Source organism: Nematolebias whitei, chromosome 13 (genome assembly GCF_014905685.2).
Source record: "Nematolebias whitei isolate Nwh7 chromosome 13, NemWhi1, whole genome shotgun sequence".
In the NCBI taxonomy this organism is placed as follows: domain Eukaryota; kingdom Metazoa; phylum Chordata; class Actinopteri; order Cyprinodontiformes; family Rivulidae; genus Nematolebias; species Nematolebias whitei.
Window position 1 is genome coordinate 4,992,294 of NC_056510.1, and position 20,839 is coordinate 5,013,132.

The window sequence follows — 20,839 nt, forward strand, 5'->3', positions numbered from 1 at the left end:
TCAGATCCACTCCACTGACACCACTTCAATGGTGGTGATCCCTGACGGCAAAATGAGCCACAGTGGTCGATACATCATCAATGCTGAGAGCCCGGCTGGACACAAAGTGGTCAAAGTCCGGGTCAACGTGCTCGGTATATGGAGGCTCATACACCCGACACTTTAAAACAAGAAAGAATATTACAGGACTCAAAGTTGAACAGCAGCTCAGCTGGGTTTATAATAAATATAGAATCAGACTGGAAGCTTTTGAGTGTGCTGATCACAACATTTGTTGTTCTGCAGACTTGCCTGGACCTCCTAGGGACCTGAAAGTAAGTGATGTGACCAGGGGAACCTGCAGACTTACCTGGAAACCTCCGGAGAATGATGGAGGGGAGAGGGTGAAGAGCTACTTCATTGAGAAGAAGACGGTGGATGGCAAAGCCTGGACCAAGGTACAAACCCTTCTGGGCAGCCTCCATCAGAAAACAGACTGCTGTTGACCTTTGTAGGCAAAGTTAAACTTTGAGCTTGTCTTTTTCAGGTGAACCCAGTGTGCGCCTCTCAGTCTCTGGTGGTTCCAGACCTGATTCATGGCGAGGAGTACCTGTTCCGCATTCGAGCTGAAAATCGCTTTGGGTTTGGCCCATTTGTTGAGACCACTGAAGGGACCAAAGCCAAAGATCCTATCCGTACGTTAAAGCCCTCTTCAGCCATTACTGGTTTCTTTACTGGTTATATGGTAAAAACAGTATTACAGCAATCAACAAGAAGATTCGCCTGACATTTTCAAATTAAAAGTTTTCTTATGGTAGCTTGACAAAATAAAAGTGCTTGTTTAGCCCATTAAGAAAGATGCATCAATCATCATTTGGTTTTATGACAAATTTAACTTTAGACAAAAATTTCAGTTATTCTTATCCGATAAACATTTTATTTAGACATTGTCAGCAAATCTGTTATTTTATGTAAATAACTGTATTTAAACAATACATTTTTAAATAATAAAAATACATAACTGTTAAAAAAAATGTATTTTTTTTTTATACCAGAACTGAAACATCAAATGTTACAGACCTCTAATCTCGTATTATTCACACACGTGTTTCAGTAGTTACATATAACTGTGACTTTTAACACTAATTTGACTCTGCAGATCCTCCGGATCCTCCAACAAGACTGAAGATTCAGAACATCAGGAAGGGCACAGTGACTCTGACCTGGAAGGCTCCAAAGAATGACGGAGGTTCACCCGTCACCCACTACAGCGTGGATCTGCTCTGCTGGGACTCCAGTGGCACTCAGAAAGAATCCTGGAGGAGGTGAGGAGGTCGTTTACACGAGGACCAAAGCAAGTTCTGGTCTAATAACACCCGGCTCTATTTTGGATTTTCCCTGTTTAATTTGGATTCAAAAATGTAAACAGGTTTAACTGACTAAACCAATTTCATATTTTTTTCTAATGAAAGAGAGTTGCCAGGGAAAATCCCATCAATGTTAAACCCACAAGTAAAACATTTGGAACTGATTTTAAATGACAAATACTTGAGATTTTTCTTGATTTGAGATATTCTGTCACCATTTTATCATTATTCTGCTTCTCAAACTCAAGCTGAAGCTGCTTTTTTTTTACATAAATAGATCTTGTTTCTCACTCAGACTTACTAGAACCTCAGTATCGGATCCCTTTATATCCTTACTGCCTGTGGCAAAGTCCTGTTAATGAGTGCCTTGTCCAAATGTCTCTTGTCCTTAGACACTGTCTACCACAGTGTCCTGAGGTTTGTCTCCAGTTCTTAAACACTGGCTACCAGGTGTCACCTGGTTTGTTTACAGTCTTTAGACATTGTCTACCAGTATAGGGTGACTAGCCTACAAGACCCTCTTGGGTTTAGTTCCATCTTATTTGTGTATATCTCTACAAAGACATAACAGCCACTATGTGTTACGCTCTAACAACGTTGTCTCTCTGTTGGTTCCTCATGTCAGAGCTAGAGGAAGTTTTGGATTAGAGCCTTGGTAGGGCTGATAGTTTAGGCCCATGTAGGCATTTGGGGATATATCCATATTGGTGATGATTGTCCCATTATCCATCGGTATAAACACGGAACAAGCCACTTGCTAACTTTATGGTGAATAGTGGAGGATAGAAAATGTGAATTCAGGTTAGCAAGACTGTTTCAAGACTACCAAGTGTTAAAACAGGTTTAAAAGTAGCTAGCTGTTTACTTAGATTATTATATTTCAGCCAGTATATTGGTTATTGGCTTAAACCTTCCCCTCCCAATATCAGTATCAACGATAGCCAAAATTTCCATATCGGTCAGGCTCTAGTTTGGATTTACTGCACGCTTGACATAGATCTCCCCATCAGACCTCTTTTTTTTTTTTTTTTACTTTTCATTCAATCCTGAACAAAAAACAGAGTTATTGAGACATTTGGATGGTGCCTACATGTTTAGATATTGCATGTTTTTTTAATAGTTGTGGGAGTGTTTAACCATTGTTGTGTTTCCCTATTAAAATCATTATTATGTCACACTCATACTTATTAAAAAAAAGACATTTATGTGGGTAAAATAATTGAGTTTTACAGTATTTTACAGTCTGTACTGCTGATCTTTTGGACAGGTCACAATTGGAAAAATGATTTTGATCTCAATGCTTTTTATCTGGTTAAATCAAGGTGATGTAGATATAGTTCAAATAAATTTAGCTGCACTTACTGGTATGTCACACTGGATTCCTCCTTTTCAGAAGCACAGGACTCAGGTATGTCAGGGGAAAAAAATCTTAATTAAAAATATATATATAATGTATGTTTTATGTATGAACAGAGTGAACTGTTTCTGATTGTGTGGTGAGTTTGATGTGACCTGGGTCATGTATTGCAGGTGTAATAGAAGAGATGTGGACACCACAACTTTCAAAGTGGAGGACCTGACAGAAGGAGATGAGTATGAGTTCAGAGTGATAGCTTACAATGAGGCTGGCCCCAGTCGACCATCGTCCACTGCCGGACCGGTCCTGCTCCAGGACCAGACCTGTAAGAACACATGAAGCACACAATGAGACTTACTGTCAGAACTGAAGGATTCAAATTTTGTTCCAACAATCACACGTCAGTTCCCAGACACATAGTTTCAAACATCTCCTATAATTAGAAAATAAAGTGGAATACAGTGTATTCTTTGGTTTTTTTTCTTAATGATGTTCAATTCTGTCATTGTATCTCACAAAAACAGCTATTTTTGTACTCACTTTTTTCAGCTCATCCCAGCCAACATTCATAAGTGGAGTCCGTATTTGTTGGACACAGTCTTAAAACTGTGTCCTACATAGCATTGTGTGTGAGATCCACAAAGGACCCATGGAAATTATCTGTGTAGTTTTGATGTTATGAAATCCTGGGCACCAAGTTGGCGCCATTTTGAAAAAAATATCTGTCTGGGTTCTAACCTGGGCTAAGAGTGGGGTTTTCCACATTTCACAATAGCCCCGTGTTAAGTGCTTAATTAGTTTTCATTTAAAACAGTGTTAAGCATTGAGAGGACTGTGCAGGAAAGCATGCACAACACAAAGCCCAAGTGCTATTTTTAAGTTCATTACTGGTACGATATGAGTACAACATGGGTTTACTCATGTCTAAGTCCGTTAACAAACCCAAGTAGGATTTGTATGTGTTGTCCATGTTGAACCATTTATTAACTTTTTTGTGACCCAGTTTGGACCTACACTGGGTTCCCACTTGGGTAAAATTTTGTTAATCCAAGTGGGCCCCAAAGAAACCCCCAGCTAAAGCCCACATCCAGATGGTGCCATCCAGCCTGAGCATAACCCAAAGTGGAGATGCATATACTTGTTGTCTGGGAAACACTGAACAGCGGAACTTTATAGTTTGGAAAAGAACTAATATTTATTTTAAAAATAAGTCACAATCTCCCATTTTCTCATTTTTTACATGCAGGTGCTCCATCCATCGAGCTCAAGGAGTTTATGGAGGTGGAGCAGGGCTCAGACATCAGCATCGTAGCCAAGCTCCGCGGCTGTCCATTCCCCACACTCACTTGGTACAAGGCTCCACCCCACAAGCCTGAAGACAAGGTGGAGGTTCAGTATGATGAGCATATCAACAAGATTGTGTCAGACGACAGCTGCACACTGCTCATCCAGCAGGGCAAACGCCCTGACACTGGTCTGTACACGCTGGTGGCCTCCAACTGTCTCGGCAAAACCTCCAAGGAGATGAGACTCAACGTGCTCGGTATGAACAAACATAAAACTGGCATGCAAAATTACAAAAGTATGCTCATTTAAGGAGCAATAACCTATCTGAACTGCAGCAGTTTCTCATGACAGAAATTTTATTTGATCTTTACAGGTCGTCCTGGTCCTCCCTCTGCTCCCATTAAATTTGAGGAGATTGGAGCTGAGAAGATCACGCTTTCCTGGCTGCCACCGAAGGATGATGGTGGCTCTAAGGTCACAAACTACGTCATCTGGAAGCGAGTGGCCAACAGAAAGACCTGGGTGCCTGTCACCAATGAGCCCAAAGATCGGATCTGGACAGTAGAAAATCTCATGGAGGGACATGAGTATGTGTTCCGCATCATGGCCCAGAACAAATATGGTGTTGGGGAGCCACTGGACAGTGAGCCTGAGGTCGCCCGGAATCGTTACAGTGAGTTCAATCTTCTAACAGGGATTTCAAAGTCCCTCTAGCTGCCTTCAGCAGTGAGACACAGGAATCAGGTCAAATATGTCTGTTACAACGCCACCACTATGGGCTGGTTATGTAAAAGGGATTAGGAACTGTGTCAATGATTCTTTTTTAATGTGGTTTCAAACACTGACAGACACACCAGTTAAAAATGGCCTCTTACCATGATGGTTTTTTACCAGTCTTTATTGTTTGTATCAGTACTCAACCCTAAACTGATGAGTCCAACAGTCAAGTTATGTTAGTCAAACTGGTAACCAGTATTGATTGCACAATTTTCCCTATGATTGAAGGAAACAAAAAAGTTATATGACATGAACCAGGTTTCTTTACAGAACTGAAATCCATATGTTGTTTTTCTCTGTGTTCAGCTGTCCCCGGTCAATGTGAGAAGCCCACAGTAACTAACATCACCATGGATTCCATGACCATTAACTGGGAGGAGCCTGAGGATGATGGCGGTACCCCTATCACCGGATACTGGCTGGAGCGCAAAGAGACCACTGGCAAACGCTGGGCCCGTTTTACCCGAGACCCCATTCGTCCTATGGGCATGGGGGAAACTTTTGTAGCAAGTGGATTAGTTGAAGGATCTCAGTACTTATTCAGAGTTTCTGCTATCAATGCTGCCGGACCTGGACTGGCTAGCCCCCCAACAGACCCTGTATTTGCTAGAGACCCCACATGTAAGTAAATTAAATTATACAAGTTTGTTATTCTCTGTAAGTACACAGAGTGGAATGATAACTAGCTGCCTATATCCTTATGAAGCCCCCCCATCTCCTCCAACGCCCAAGATTTCTGATTGGACAAAATCTACAGTGGACCTGGAATGGATCCCACCACTGAAGGATGGAGGCTCCAAGATCATTGGTTATTGGGTAGAGTACAAAGAGGAGGGCACTGAGACCTGGGTCAAGGTAAGAAAAAGAGTCACCTTACATTGTCTTTCAAAATAAACGTTTTCTCATGGTAGTTTGATGAAATAAAAGTACTCATTTATAACATTAAAAAAGATGCATCAAGTCTTCCATTTGGTTTTTGAGACAGATCCGTGATAAGACAAATCTTAAAAAAATATTTTCGTTATCTCAGGCTAAGGAGACTGAAGTCCGAGGCACTCGGTTAGTGATCACCGGCCTAAAGACTGGTGGTCAGTACAGGTTCAGGGTGACTGCCTTCAATGCTGCTGGTAATGGTGAGCCAGGGGAAGTCCCAGAGGTGCTCGAAGTCAATGACAGAACCAGTGAGTTAAGATCAACTGTTGCACCAAAAACAAACATACTGAAACCGTGTGAAACAGACAGTAATGAGGAGTTTTTTTTTTCCTTTGTAGTTGCTCCTGAGGTCGACTTGGATGCCTCGGTGAAGGAAAGGATTGTGGTACATGCTGGCGGTGTGATCCGGATCATCGCCTATGTGTCAGGCCAGCCAACACCTGACATTACATGGGGCAGAAATGGAGCTGCACTGCCTCCGGAGGCAAAAGTGGAGACCACGGCCATCAGCTCTTCACTTGTCATCAAACCATGTGCCAGGAAACACCTCGGTGTCTACACGCTGACTGCTAAGAATGCTGGAGGGGAAAAGACAAAGAGCATCACTGTGGAAGTCCTTGGTGAGAGATGGCTTTCATATCACTGAATTATTTTGATAAGACTATCTGACAACCATTTGGTTTCATAAATTCACCTCTGTTTTAATATAGATGTTCCTGGGCCTGTTGGTATTCCTTTTATTGCTGAGAACCTGAGCACTGACTCCTGCAAGCTGAACTGGTTCTTCCCTGAGAATGATGGAGGCTCTCCCATCAGCAACTATATCATTGAGAAACGTGAAGCTGAGCGTAAAGCCTGGACATCACTCTCATATACGGCCAGCAGACAAAATGCTGTGGCTCGTGACCTCACCCTCGGAAAGGCCTACTTCTTCAGAGTGGCTGCAGAGAATGCCATCGGCATTGGACCATTTGTGGAGACAGCAGCTGAGCTCATCATCAAGGAACCAATCAGTGAGTATGGTTAAAGATACATAGGTAAACACTGGTCTCAGACAGGGAGGGGATTCACATCAAACTCACCGCTTAAGAATCAGGACTAGAGAAGTTCTCCCATTTTCAGAGATTCATACAATCAAATTTATTTAATTTGAAAAAATACTTCCATCCAGGTGAGAAGCAAAAATGTCAACAAGATGCTAAATTAGTCATGCTGCACCAATAGAAGTAAAAACATCAAATTATGAGCACGGCTAGAAGTTCTCCCAAAACAACTGTAACTTATTTATTTTCCTTTGACACTATTCCATGTTTACTGTCCATAATTAATCTTTCAAGCCTTCATCCACAGTTTGTTGGTGACAGGATCAAAACTAAGTGAGCCAGTTGCAGACAAAATGGAAATTATTTTATTGTTCTGGTTACATGAGGTGCATGTTCAGTTAGGTTTGTCCAGGAGACGTCCCACTGTGGCATAGCTAGTAACTGCTACTTAGTCAGTTCCTGTGTATGTAGCTGATTCTGCTCTTGGTCCCATACCTTATAGATCCAAAAGGCTTCTTTGGAATAATTAATCCAAACGTCCTTTGATAGCTTGTTACAATAAACCCTACTCTATTTTTGTTTGTTTTTCCATGTTTACCACAAACATACTTGTTTTTTTTCATTTGGAAGATGTGTTTTCGGAATCGTCTTTACTAACACTTGCTGTAATCAAATTCCCCACTTTACTACTCAGTCCACTTCACAGGGAGTGAACAGTTAACCAATTCTAATGTAATGCCAGGTTTCCAGTATTGTGCTGTTCCATCGTGTCACAAGCCTAATAATCAAAACAAAAGTGGCCAAAGAAGACAATGGTATCATCATTTCACCAATAATTCAGTTCATAAAGTACAAACATGCCCAAAAAACGGTTTTTATTAATTTCCACTTAGAAAAGAGTTGATTGTTATACAATTGTATCAAGTCACAAAAATGCTGTTTGCACCTGAATCAGAGATTTAAAAAAAATATGTAAACAGGATCTGAATGGCAGAGTGGAAGTTTTATGATCTGATGCTTAGCCCTGCCTTCTCCCAAAATTCATCTCATCATTTGTTGATTGGGGCAAAATGACTTTCCAGGTTACTTTATGAAAAAGTGTTTGCTAAATAACAAGAATAACATTTAAATAATATCACTGTAAATTATCATCCATCATTAAGCTGCCTTCTATCGTCAGATTTAAGAAATATTTTCATTTTTGTCTTCAGGTGTGCCAGACCGCCCAGAAGAACTGGAGGTTACCAAGGTTACTAAGGATACCATCTGCCTCACCTGGAAAGAGCCCAAATATGATGGAGGCTCTGATATCACCATGTACATCCTAGAGGCACGTATGATTGGCAAGGACAAGTTCACCAGACTGACAAAGGAGAAGCTGATGGACAGGAAGTTCACATATGATGGCCTGAGGGAAGGTGACACCTACGAGTTCAGGGTGATTGCTGTGAATGAAATCGGACCAAGCAAACCGTCCTTCTGCACCAAACCGATTACTTGCAAGGATGAACTAGGTGACTCATTTTACAGCTTTGCATCTATACAGTTGAATCATGGCTATATAATGCCAATGTATGTCTGTGGCTGTAATTTTACAATTTAAACACTTGAAATCCAGGATTTAAACATGGTGAATTACAGTGACTATATATTTATACAGATAAACATATAGCATTAATAACTTTAAATATGGTTGAATATTGCAATTGTTGCCTGCAGTGGTTCCTGCATCTTTTTACTTTCATTTAGGGAAATGAAAATGAAAAACAAACATTAAAAAGAATATACAAATAGACTACCTTAAAAATACTCTTGAATTTTTAAAATTGATTCTCTGTCCTTACAGAGCCACCAACCATTGAGCTGGACTTCCGTGACAAGATCATCGTTCGTGTGGGAGAGAGCTGTTTGCTGCAGGGCCGCTACACAGGCAAACCGGCTCCGTCTATTACTTGGTATAGAGATGACAAAGAGCTGAAGGCTGACAAACATGTTATGTTCAAAAACACACCAACTACCTTGTCACTGGGCCTGATGAAGGCCATGCGTGAGCACAGTGGAAGGTATGTTGTGGTTGTGGAAAACAGTACCGGATCCAGGAAAGGAGTCAGCAACATCACAGTTGTTGGTATGTTCGGAACTGTAAAGTAAACTTTGGTTGATGTCATCAGCAGTACAAACCACATTTTTATCCTTTCCCATTCCCTGCAGACCGACCAACTCCTCCTGTTGGTCCTGTGGTGTTTGAGGAGGTGCATAGGGAGTATATGGTGATCTCATGGAAGCCTCCTCTAGACAATGGTGGTGTCGAGGTCTCTAATTACATCATTGAGAAGAGAGATGTTAACAGAGAGATCTGGACCACAGTAACATCTGCCACAACCAAGACTACATGCAAGGTAATTAGGTCTGAAATTTGTTGTGTTGTTGTTCAGGACTCCAGCGGGAGGGGGTTGCTAGAGTTCAGAGATGTTACAGTGTTGTCTCCTTTCACAGATCCCCAAACTAACAGAGGGCAGGGAGTACATCATGAGAATCTCTGCTGAGAACATGTACGGCATCAGTGACCCTTTAGAGTCTGAGGAGATGAAAGCTAAAGATCTGTTCAGTACGTTCCTCCCACTGTCTTAGAGCTTCTCATAAACCATAGGAGAGGTTCAAGAGTAATAAACAATGTTCTCCTGTGGTTTCATTTAGCAATATTTTTTATTCTTCCAATATATATATATATTTCTTTCCATCACTAAGGAGTCCCTGAGGCCCCTGAAATGCCAGCTGTCAGAGAGGTGTATGCTAACAGTGCTTTGGTGCTGTGGAACCGGCCTCGGGATGGAGGGAAGCCTATCACCAACTACATTTTGGAAAAGAAGGAACCTGGAGCCAAGAGGTGGTCCAGAGTAACCAGAGATCCACTTTACCCAGCAACTCAGTACCGAGTTCAGGACTTAGTGGAAGGTTGCGAGTATGAATTCAGGGTGATGGCTGAGAATGAGTTGGGAACCGGAGATCCAAGTCCCCCATCCAAACCAATCCTAGCTAAAGATCCCATTGGTCAGTCTGACACATTTCTCATATTTTTTTACACTTTGTATTCCCGTCCTTATTTCTTTATTGTATTTATAGCTGACTGAACTGTTTTCCTCTCACAGTACCTCCAAGTCCCCCAGTAACCCCAGAGGCCTACGATAAGACCAAGGACTCTGTCAGTCTAAAGTGGCAGATTCCACGACATGATGGAAAAGGACGAATCTTTGGCTACATTGTGGAGTATCAGAAGCCAGGTGCCATAGAGTGGACTCAGGCCAATGCAACTCCAGAGGAGTGTCCAGATCTCCATTATGTAGTAACAGGACTTACTGATGGACAGGAGTATGCGTTTAGGGTCTTTACAGTGAATGCTGCTGGTAAATCAGACCCTGCCTATGTCAAACAGACCATCAAAGTCCATGACAGATTAGGTAAGGAGGATCATGTAACTCAGCCCATGAACACATTATAGTACATTTTTGCTTTTGGAAATGCAATCTATCAAATTTAATTATCTGTAATTTATTGGCCTTTTTGTTCTATCATCTACTAAAATATGTACACTTTTTTATTGCAATCCACAGAGGAGCCCGAATTACTCTTGGATGCCAACATGGCACGTGACCACCTAGCCATGCTGGGCACAGATATCACTCTGAGTGCCACCATTAAAGGCATACCAACACCAACAGTTTCCTGGAAAAAGAATGATGGAGATGTACCTTCTCACGTCACTGTTGCTGTTACCACGACTGGCAGCAAAGTCTTCATCCCCAAGTGTGTCCGTGCAGACTCTGGAAACTATACTATTACAGCTGAGAATGCAGCTGGAAAGAAATCAGCAACAGTTGCTGTGCTTGTGCTAAGTAAGTAAAATTTCTACCAACTCAAATGAACAAATACTTTTTAAATTCAGAATACATATGGACTTAATTTTATACATGGTTGTTTCCATCAGACAAGCCATCTCCTCCAAGGGATTTGATGGTGTCTGAAGTGACCAGTGAGTCTGCTTACCTAACATGGAAGGCTCCAGAAGACAATGGTGGTGCTGTCATCTCTCATTATGTTGTGCAAAAGAAAGATGTAGCTGCAGATCAGTGGGTACCTGTCGCTCCAGCCAATAAGAAACTGAGTCTGATGGCCATGTACCTGATGGAAGGAATCCAGTATCTGTTCAGAGTGGCTGCTGAGAATCAGTTTGGCAGGAGTGACTTCATTGTAACTAAGACACCTATCAAGGCTGTTGATCCTCTCTGTGAGTGAAAGTTATAATACATTACAATAGATGCAATGTGACACTGGCTATAAACAATGATACCTAATTTACTATTTCAGGAAAATGGTATTATACACATTCTTAGTGAGCGATTTAAATCTCTTATTAATTAGAAAGTATTTATGTTTCTCTGACACCCTTAAGATCCTCCTGGTCCACCCAAGAACCTCCACCACACCGATGTAGAGAAGACAGAAGTATGGCTGGCCTGGGAGTGGCCAGATCGCACTGGTGGAAGTGAAATTACTGGCTTCATTGTAGAGTACCAGGAAGATGGCCAGACAGACTGGGTTACCTTCAAGACTGTGAGCAACAACCAGAGCCATGTGACAGGTCTGGAAGAAGGCAAAACTTACCGCTTCAGGGTCAAAGCTCAGAATGCCATTGGTGTAAGCCGCCCTGACACTAGTGTTCCGGTGACTTGCCAGGAGAAGACATGTAAGACATGCTGAGGGGGTTTATCACTATGAAAGCTAGGTATGATGCTATGTAAAGCGTTAAAACCTCACAACACAATTTCTGTTTTGTTCTCTTTCAGTGCCACCTACTCTTGAAGTTGATGTGAAGCTTATTGAGGGTGTTGTTGTCAAAGCTGGAAGTACTGTTTCTTTACCAGCTAAGATGACAGGTATCCCCCTTCCCACAGCCAAATGGATGAGCGATGGCAAGGAGATCATATCTGAGGGCCGATATCATATTGAAACAGCTGGATCCTCAACCATCCTCAGTATTCCGGAGTGCCAAAGAGGAGACACTGGAGAGTACATGCTCACTGTGTCCAATCCTGCAGGCAGCAAGACAGTAGCCCTACATGTCACTGTGCTGGATCTACCAGGACCACCCATTGGACCCATCAATATTTTGGAAGTCACCCCTGATCACATGATGATACAATGGAGGGCACCCAAAGATGATGGTGGCACACCTATAACCAACTATGTGGTCGAAAAAAAGGATGTCAAGAAGCCATGGGAGCCTTGGTCAGTTGTTAGCTCTAGTGGTACCAGCACAAAAGCCAAAGTGTCAAGGTTAGAGAAAGGTCGTGAATACATTGTTCGCGTCCGTGCAGAAAACAAAATTGGCATTGGTGCTGGTCTTGAGAGTCCACCTACTATTGCCAAACACATGTTCAACCCTCCTGGTCCTCCAGGCTTCCCTGAGTGTTCTGATATCACAGAGAATGCTGTAACAGTGGAATGGGCCCTGCCGGAGTATGATGGAGGTAGCCCCATCAGTGGCTATGTGATTGAGCGGAGAGAAATGACAGGAAAGTGGATCAGAGTCAATAAAACTCCGGTGCTAGATCTAAGATACAGAGTCTCTGGTCTGTTTGAAGGCAATAGCTATGAGTTTAGAGTGTTTGCAGAGAACATTGCTGGTATCAGTGAGCCTTCACTCACCTCTGACCCTATTAAAGCTACTCGAGCAATCACTAAACCTGGACCTCCTGGTAACCCTAAACTGAAGGACTGGAGTAAATCCTATGCTGACATCTGCTGGACCAAGCCCACAAGAGATGGAGGCAGTCCAATTCTAGGATATGTTGTGGAGGCTCAGAAGTCAGGAACTGCCCAGTGGGATAGAATCAATAAGGACCTTGTCAAGATCTGTGCCTACAGAGTACCTGGCCTCATTGAAGGAATGGAGTACAGACTACGCATCAGAGCTACTAACAAGGTTGGGGACAGTGAGCCCAGAGAGTTCCCTGAGACAATTTTGGCAAAGGACATTCTAGTGCCCCCCGAAGTTGTGGTTGATGTGACTTGCCGGGACTCTGTGACAGTCAGGGCAGGTCAGATAATCAGTTTAATTACCAGAGTGAAAGGCAGACCAGATCCAGAAATCACATGGACTAAGGATGCCAGAGCCTTGTCACGAGATAAGCGCACAGAGATGAACAACAACTACCCTGTTTGTGAACTGATTATTAATGACTCAGTCAGATCAGATTATGGAAAATATGCTATTGTCGCTAAGAACAGCAGTGGACAGGCACAAGCTACCATTTTGGTGAATGTTCTAGACACACCAGGAGCTTGTCAGAATTTGAAAGTAGCCTACGCCACAAAAAAATCTTGCATGGTCTCATGGGAAAACCCTGAAGATAATGGTGGCACTGAGATTACTCAATACATTATTGAGTGTCGTCAGCCAAGTCAAAGAGGATGGACAGTGGTTTCTAATGATTGGACCAAGCGTCTAATAAAGGCTCCTCTTACTGAAGGTTGTGAGTATTTCTTCCGTGTCAGTGCAGAAAATAAGATTGGCGTTGGGCCATCTACAGAGACCAAGACACCTATTCTGGCAGTTGACCCCATTGAGAAACCTGGTGAACCCATTGATTTCCATATTTCTGAAATAGGCAAGACTTTCTGTTTCCTGAAGTGGAAGAAACCTGATTATGATGGTGGTAGTCGTAACCTTGGCTATCATATTGAAAAGAAACCAAAAGAGGGTGAGTGGGAAAGGCTTCACAAGGGTGCCATCAAGGAGACTTACTTCATGGCAGATAGGTGTATTGAAAATCAACTCTACCAATTCAGGGTTCAGACTAAGAATGAGGGAGGTGAAAGTAACTGGGTAACCACAGCAGAAGTATTAATTAAGGAACAGCTGGTGGAGCCTGAGGTAAAGATTAAACTTGACAGATCCCTTGTTGTGAAAGCCGGAGACACTATTTCTATGGAAGCAACAGTAAAAGGCAAACCCCAACCAGATGTCAAATGGACAAAAGATGAGAGCACAGAGATTAAGAAAGGTCCCAAGCTTCAAATTGAAACTGGTATAGACTTCTCTAAGTTGTTGCTTACAGGTGCCAGACGCAGTGACAGTGGAAAATATATTGTTACTGCCTCCAACAGTGCAGGAACCAGCTCTGATAATGCTAAAGTGATTGTACTCGATAGGCCTGGGGCCATCAGGGATCTCAAAGTATCTGGCATCACAACTGACAGGTGCCATCTGGCCTGGGAAGTCCCAGAAGATGATGGTGGTTGCGATATCTACAACTACATTATTGAGAAATGTGAGACCAAGAGAGGTGTTTGGTCTGTCCATTCTAACGCTGTTATCACCAACAAAGCAAAAGTAACCAGACTCATTGAAGGTAATGAATATATCTTCAGAGTTCGAGCTGAAAATAAGATGGGTCCTGGACCGGCAGTTCAAAGTCAGGCTATTGTTGCTGGCACCCAGTTCAGTGTACCTGATACACCGGAAGCACCAGAGGTAACCAAGATAGGCAAAGAAGAAATGACTGTGCAATGGTCTGAGCCTGAAAAAGATGGAGGAAAGCCAATCATTGGGTATCTGTTGGAGAAGAAAGAAGAGCATGCCATTAGGTGGTCTCCTGTTAATAAAGATCCAGTCCCTGGTTGTCGTTTTACTGTTCCAGGACTATTGCCACTTCATGATTACCAATATAGAGTTAAGGCTGTGAATGAAATTGGTATTAGTTCTCCAAGCAAGGCTTCTCGTGCAGTCACTTCAAAAGATGCGCTTGGTATGTAACCAACAATAATTTACATGCTTTGTTTCCACCATAACAAAGCTCATTGCTACTTACAATTTTTTTCTACCTACAGAGCCTCCTGCTCCTCCTACCAATTTGAAGGTTGTGGACAGCACCAAAACCACAGTCACTCTTGGTTGGACCAAGCCTGTGTCTGATGGAGGAGCTCCTCTCATTGGCTATGTTGTAGAGATGCGGGCACAAGGGACTGCAAAGAAAGGAGATGACGGCTGGAGGAGATGCAATGTTGCAGCGCAGCTTACTGTGTGTGGGTTCACTGTTACAAGTCTTGATGAGAAACTTGTGTATGAATTTAGGGTGTCAGCTCAAAACCAGGTGGGCATGAGTCTGCCTTGTGATCTGGATGGTGCTGTGATTCCACGAGATATTCTAGGTAAGGATTATTGGATGTTACTCTGCTTTAAGGTGAACACCAAACATATCATTTTGAGGATGTTTTATGACCTGGTATAAAAATCTGTGTCTATCATTGGCCTCTATTTCATTCAACAGAGGCACCAGAGGCTGACTTGGATGCCAATCTTAAGCAAGGTCTGACAGTTCGAGCTGGCTGTCCCATTAGACTGTGTGCCACTATCAGAGGCAGGCCACCTCCCACTGTCACATGGAGAAGAATGGGTATTGATAATGTGGTCAGAAAGGGTAAAGTTGATATCATCGACACAATGACCTTCCTGGTCATTCCAGACTCCACCCGAAATGACTCTGGCAAATACTGCCTGACTCTGCAGAGCACTGCAGGAGAGAAGGCCGTTTTTATCAATGTCAAGGTTCTGGGTAAGTCTGCTTTTTAAAATATTTGCTTCACTGCTACCAAATATCTATCAAATTGTAGTTTTTTTTCCGTGCATCAAGAAAACACACAAGTGTAAATAATTGTTGTAATAAGTAAATTAATGTCCTTTTTTTTTTTAACAGATACTCCTGGTCCTGTAATGAACCTCGAAGCTACAGATATCAAAGAGACATCGGTTATGTTGTCCTGGAATCTTCCAGAGATCAACGGTGGCAGTGAGGTTACACACTACATTGTTGAAAAGCGTGAGATTGACCGTAAGACATGGGCAACTGTCAAGACTGAAGTTCAACTAGATAAGATACCCTTAAAAGTCTCTGGTTTGATGCCTGGTACTGAATACTACTTCAGAGTCACAGCTGTCAATGAGTATGGCTCTGGAGTTCCTAGAGTAACACCTACATCTTACCTGGCCTCTGATCCTGTCAGTAAGTATCTATTTAATCACTGCACATCACATGATAAGGAAAAGCTCACATTCAGTTTAAAGTTGTACACTCCCTTGATAAGTCTTAAGTCTTTTTTTTCCCCACTAAATTAAAAAAAAAAAACTTCAACTCATTCATTTTTGTTTCAGGCAAGCCTGACCCTTGTCAAAAAATTGAAGTTCTGGAAATAACTAAAAACAGTGCTCTGGTTGGCTGGGTGAAGCCTGAAAGAGATGGTGGAGCCAAGATTGATGGTTATGTAATTGAATATATTGAAGTCAAACCTCCTCCAGAGCCACCTGCCCCTGTGGAGGTTAGTAATCGAGCGAATGTTTTCAGACCGCATCATGATTTTTTAAATGTTTTTAATTAGATTTTTTTAACATTTGAGTAAAAAGAAAAACATAATCTTCCATATTAAATGTGTTGAAAGTCTTACTTCCATTTTGTACGTATAACCATTTTGACGTTTTGCAATTCAGTTTCAATTTCAATTGCAATTTCAATTTCAGACATATGCTCTTATTGAAACTATTAAAGTCTGAATCACTAAGCTTCAAATGTTAAATCCACTCACCATAGGTTGCTGAGGGACAGGAAGCTCCTCCACCCCCTCCACCAGAAATAGAGGAGGAAGAAGAACCTGTGAAGGAAGTGTGGAATGCATACACAACAGTTAAAGGTTTAACAGTCAGTGTCAGTGGACTAAAAGAGCGGAAGAAATACAAGTTCAGAGTAGCTGCCAAGAACATCATGGGCCTCAGCTCCTTCACAGAAACAAGAGAACCGGTCGAGATCAAAGAGCAGATGGGTATGTTGGTATATTGGACTAAGAATTTTAAAAAACTGTAGTGACTTTATTTTTTTTATTGTCCCACAATCAAAATAAATTTTAAATTAATAGTGTAAAAATAATTAGGCTTAGTCACAGGATTTAATGTGACAGCTGTTTGTTATTTTAATAATGTTCCTGTATAATTGAAATAATCTCTTAATGTTTTTCAACAACAGTGGAGCCAAAGATTGTTATGCCAGAAACAGCAAGTGCTAGAGCGGGAGCCAAACTTCGAGTGGAGGCCCTGGTTTCAGGGAAACCCTCCCCAACTTGTAAGTGGATGCACGGTGAGAATTCAGTGGTCCCATCCAGTCGTTTGGCCGTGCACCAGTCTGGAAACTTATGTGTCCTGATCATCAAAGATGTGACAAGGACTGACAGCGGAGAATATAGTCTTGTGGCTGAAAACAGCACTGCAAAGGTTTCTCAAGTGATAAAAATTGTCATCAGAGGTGTGTCCTGCTCATTTGAAAATAAATAGTTTATATTTTGGTTCTCTGCAACAGAGAATGAATAAAGATGACTCAACATACAATTCTATGCATTTCAGATATCCCTGGTCCTCCCGAAGGCCCTGTAGAGATCAGTGACATTGATGCTGATTCTTGCTCTCTGTCTTGGAACAAACCCCTGGAAGATGGGGGAAGCAATATCACAAACTATGTGATTGAGAAATGTGATGTAAGTAGAGGTGACTGGGTGACAGCCCTCTCTTCCTGTTCAAAGACCAGTTGCAGATTGGGAAAACTTGTTCCCGGAAAAGAGTATGTGTTCCGCATTCGTGCTGAGAACCGCTTTGGTGTGTCAGACTCGATTCAGTCTGATAGGATGGTCGCCAAGTTCCCCTTTGGTAGGTGTGAGTGTAATATGCCCCAAGTATGGTTAGCTTTAGATCCAACTTCTGTTTGTAATTTAGTTTGTTTGTATGTTATCACTAGATGTTCCAAGTGAGCCCCTAAATTGCCGCATCAACAAGACCAACAAAGATTGTATGTTTGTTGCCTGGGATAAACCTGACAGTGATGGTGGCAGTCCCATCACAGGTTACTACATTGAGCGAAAGGAAAGAAATAGTCTTTTGTGGGTGAAGGCCAATGACACTGTCGTACGTAACACTGAGTACCCATGTGCCGGTCTCATTGAGGGCCTGGAATATACCTTCAGAGTATCAGCTATTAACCGTGCTGGCCAGAGTAAACCAAGCAAGAAGACTGACTTTGTAACTGCTAGAACACCTGTTGGTAAGTTTACCACCATCATCTGTTCACTAAGTAATGATTTATTCAATTAGTCTGCTTATTTAACTCATTTGTCTTTATGCAATGCAGACACCCCAGGTAAACCTGAAGTTTTGGATGTAACCAAGAACTCTGTAACTTTAGTTTGGGCCCGCCCAAAAAATGATGGTGGAAGCAAAATTATAGGCTACTATGTTGAGGTGATGCGGGTGCCAGGAGATTCATGGATACGCTGCAATACCAGCAGTCAAAACGTCCCAAGGGAGGAGTATACAGTGACTGGTCTTGAAAGAGACCTACAGTACCAATTCAGAGTTATTGCCAAAACTGCTGTAAACATGAGCAAACCCTCAGAGCCCACAGACCCAGTTCTGGTTTGTGCTGAGAATGGTAAGCATTTTTAATTGAACACTATGACAAAACTATTAAACTAGCCAGAATAATGAAAACATTATTGTAAATATTGTTTTTACCATAACAACTTTTCTAAAATGACAAGCTATGTTGCTTATTTATTGCTGTCATCTTTTATAAACACAGTTCCTCCAAAAATTGAGCTCAATGCAAAGATGCAAAAGGGTTTTAAGGTGAAGGCTGGAACCACAATCCTTCTGGAAGCTGATGTGTTTGGTAAACCTATGCCCAGAGTCACTTGGAAGAGAGGTGATGACAACCTGAAATCAGGTGAAGGGCAGGTCATTACCCAACAAAGGCATCACTTTCAGCTAGAGATGACATCAGTTACTAAAGAACACACAGGACTCTACACAATATTGGCTGAGAATGCCAGTGGATCCAAGACAGAAGAGATTCAGGTTGTCATACTTGGTAAGTATTAACATTTATAAATGTAAGGATACTTGTTGAGATCCTACCAACAATAGATTTACATCTAATTTTACATGAGCATTAATATCAGATTTATGTCTCCTCAGATGTTCCTGGCCCCCCTGCCAGTTCCAAGTATGTTGAGGTGTTTGCCAACAGTCTCAAGCTTTCCTGGGAACCTCCTTTGAAAGACGGCGGTGCCCCTATCACCAACTACATTATTGACAAGCGTGAGACCAGCAGGACTGATTGGGCCCAAGTTTCAACCAAGATTAAGGGTGATGTGTTGGAGTTTAATGTGGAGAAGTTAATTGAGGGTCATGAGTACCAGTTCCGAATCCGTGCTGAAAACATGTGGGGGGTTGGAGACCCCTTTATCACCCACCCAGCCATCGCCAAGAACCCATTCAGTGAGTCCTCACCATCTTTTAGTCCAAATTGATGCATCAAGTTTACAAAGAACTGCTACGGTTAATATACCTAAACCTTTATTAGAATAGAGACACAAGCACCATCTGCATCAAAACATTTGTCAGACACATCATATACCAACAGGCTTTTGGCTCACTGTGTCTGGATTTTGTAAATGTAACTTAAAATGTATTTGAAGTCTCTAAACAAAGATTTTTATTATGGTATAACTTTCAGCTGTTCCCGGTCCTTGTGAAGCACCGCTGATCACCAATGTGACTAAAGACCATATGACAGTAAGTTGGAAGGAACCTTCTGATGATGGAAAGTCCACCATCCTGGGTTACATGCTAGAAAAGAAGGAGACCAAAGAGATGAACTGGAGCAAACTGAACAGAAAGCCCATAACAGAAAGGACACTTGAAGTAACAGGCCTAACAGAGGGAGTTGAGTATGAGTTCAGAGTGATTGCTGTCAATGTCGCTGGGCTTGGCAAACCCAGTGATCCTTCTGCTGGCACCACTGCACAGAATCCCATTAGTAAGTCTCCATCAAATTACTTATATTACCTTTGCACCAAACTTTAAGTATTTATTATTAACATCAAATCTTTTCCATGTCATCTAAAATTCCATACTATGCTCTTCGCCAGCTCCTCCTGGACCTGTTATCAACCCCAGTGTGACTGACACCACCCATAGCACCATCAGTCTTACATGGACTGCACCTGCTAACAATGGTGGAAGCCCTGTTATTGGATACTTAGTGGAATGCAAGAGAACTGACACCAATGACTGGATCCGCTGCAATGTCCCCAGGAATCTGCAGGATACCAACTACATCATCCAGAATCTCATTGACAAGTCTGAGTACCAGTGTCGCATCACTGCTGTCAACAAAGTTGGTTTCAGTGAGCCAGCTGAAGTGCCTGGAAAGCACATAGCCAAGGATATTGTTGGTATGCACATTTTAGATTTCCTGAAATGCCTTCACGTTTCTGTAGTAAAAGTTATCATAAGCAGGACAAATTGGAATCGGTGTTACAATCTAGACAAAATATACATACTCATATTCTTCAGACATTTAAAACTCACAAATTCTTAAAAAGTTTAAACTTATTCATAGCAGAATTCTGACAAAACAAAAATGATCAGGCAGACACTAGCCAGGTTTTGGCAGTGTTTTGAATTGGTAATTTTTTTTTTATAAAACCTTGAAAACTTGCATATATACATATATACTAATAAACACTGAAGTGGTTACTAACTTCATGATTTAAATAGACTGACTCTAAGAAAAAGTTAAATGGGATTCATTACGGAATAAACAAAAGTCAACCAGACAGAGAAAATTGCTGAATCCCCCCATTCATGAACGCGCCAGCGGTATAAATTTCCAAAATCTATGTCACAGACATATCCTGATGCATGCTCAATAATCCAGGTAGAAAAATCTAAAAAAGTTAAGTCTGGTCCTCTGGTCCTCACAGACAGTTGTTGTCAGAGATATGTGTTCGTTTCTGACCCTTTACTGCTTTGACACTACACAAATAATCATTCCTGGGTCATGGCTACCATAACAGTTTACTTTTCTTCCAGGTTATCTAAAGCAGTAGTTCTCAAACTGGGGTCCTGGGCCACCAGGGGTCCGCGAGCCGATGCTTGGGGGTCTGATAAAAAATAAATTCTACATACATACATATATATATATATATATATATAT

General features: G+C 41.9%; 1 protein-coding gene across 1 annotated transcript in view; it reads left to right on the forward strand.

Moving 5' to 3' along the window:
• Nucleotides 1-20,839, forward strand: part of ttn.1 (titin, tandem duplicate 1) — a gene marked incomplete in the record, with an annotated part of 170,421 nt that overhangs the window by 97,409 nt on the left and 52,173 nt on the right. Inside the window, 35 exon segments of the mRNA XM_037686817.1 lie at nt 5-134; nt 286-437; nt 527-674; nt 1,139-1,304; nt 2,877-3,028; nt 3,950-4,246; nt 4,364-4,663; nt 5,074-5,388; nt 5,474-5,622; nt 5,798-5,948; nt 6,039-6,320; nt 6,411-6,713; nt 7,955-8,257; nt 8,590-8,871; nt 8,955-9,142; nt 9,240-9,351; nt 9,492-9,794; nt 9,893-10,201; nt 10,355-10,636; nt 10,729-11,028; nt 11,194-11,487; nt 11,588-14,551; nt 14,634-14,954; nt 15,074-15,358; nt 15,500-15,805; nt 15,955-16,118; nt 16,388-16,616; nt 16,817-17,092; nt 17,191-17,490; nt 17,579-17,881; nt 17,969-18,268; nt 18,419-18,706; nt 18,814-19,116; nt 19,355-19,657; nt 19,770-20,075. Coding sequence (XP_037542745.1) covers nt 5-134; nt 286-437; nt 527-674; nt 1,139-1,304; nt 2,877-3,028; nt 3,950-4,246; nt 4,364-4,663; nt 5,074-5,388; nt 5,474-5,622; nt 5,798-5,948; nt 6,039-6,320; nt 6,411-6,713; nt 7,955-8,257; nt 8,590-8,871; nt 8,955-9,142; nt 9,240-9,351; nt 9,492-9,794; nt 9,893-10,201; nt 10,355-10,636; nt 10,729-11,028; nt 11,194-11,487; nt 11,588-14,551; nt 14,634-14,954; nt 15,074-15,358; nt 15,500-15,805; nt 15,955-16,118; nt 16,388-16,616; nt 16,817-17,092; nt 17,191-17,490; nt 17,579-17,881; nt 17,969-18,268; nt 18,419-18,706; nt 18,814-19,116; nt 19,355-19,657; nt 19,770-20,075 — 11,566 coding nt within the window.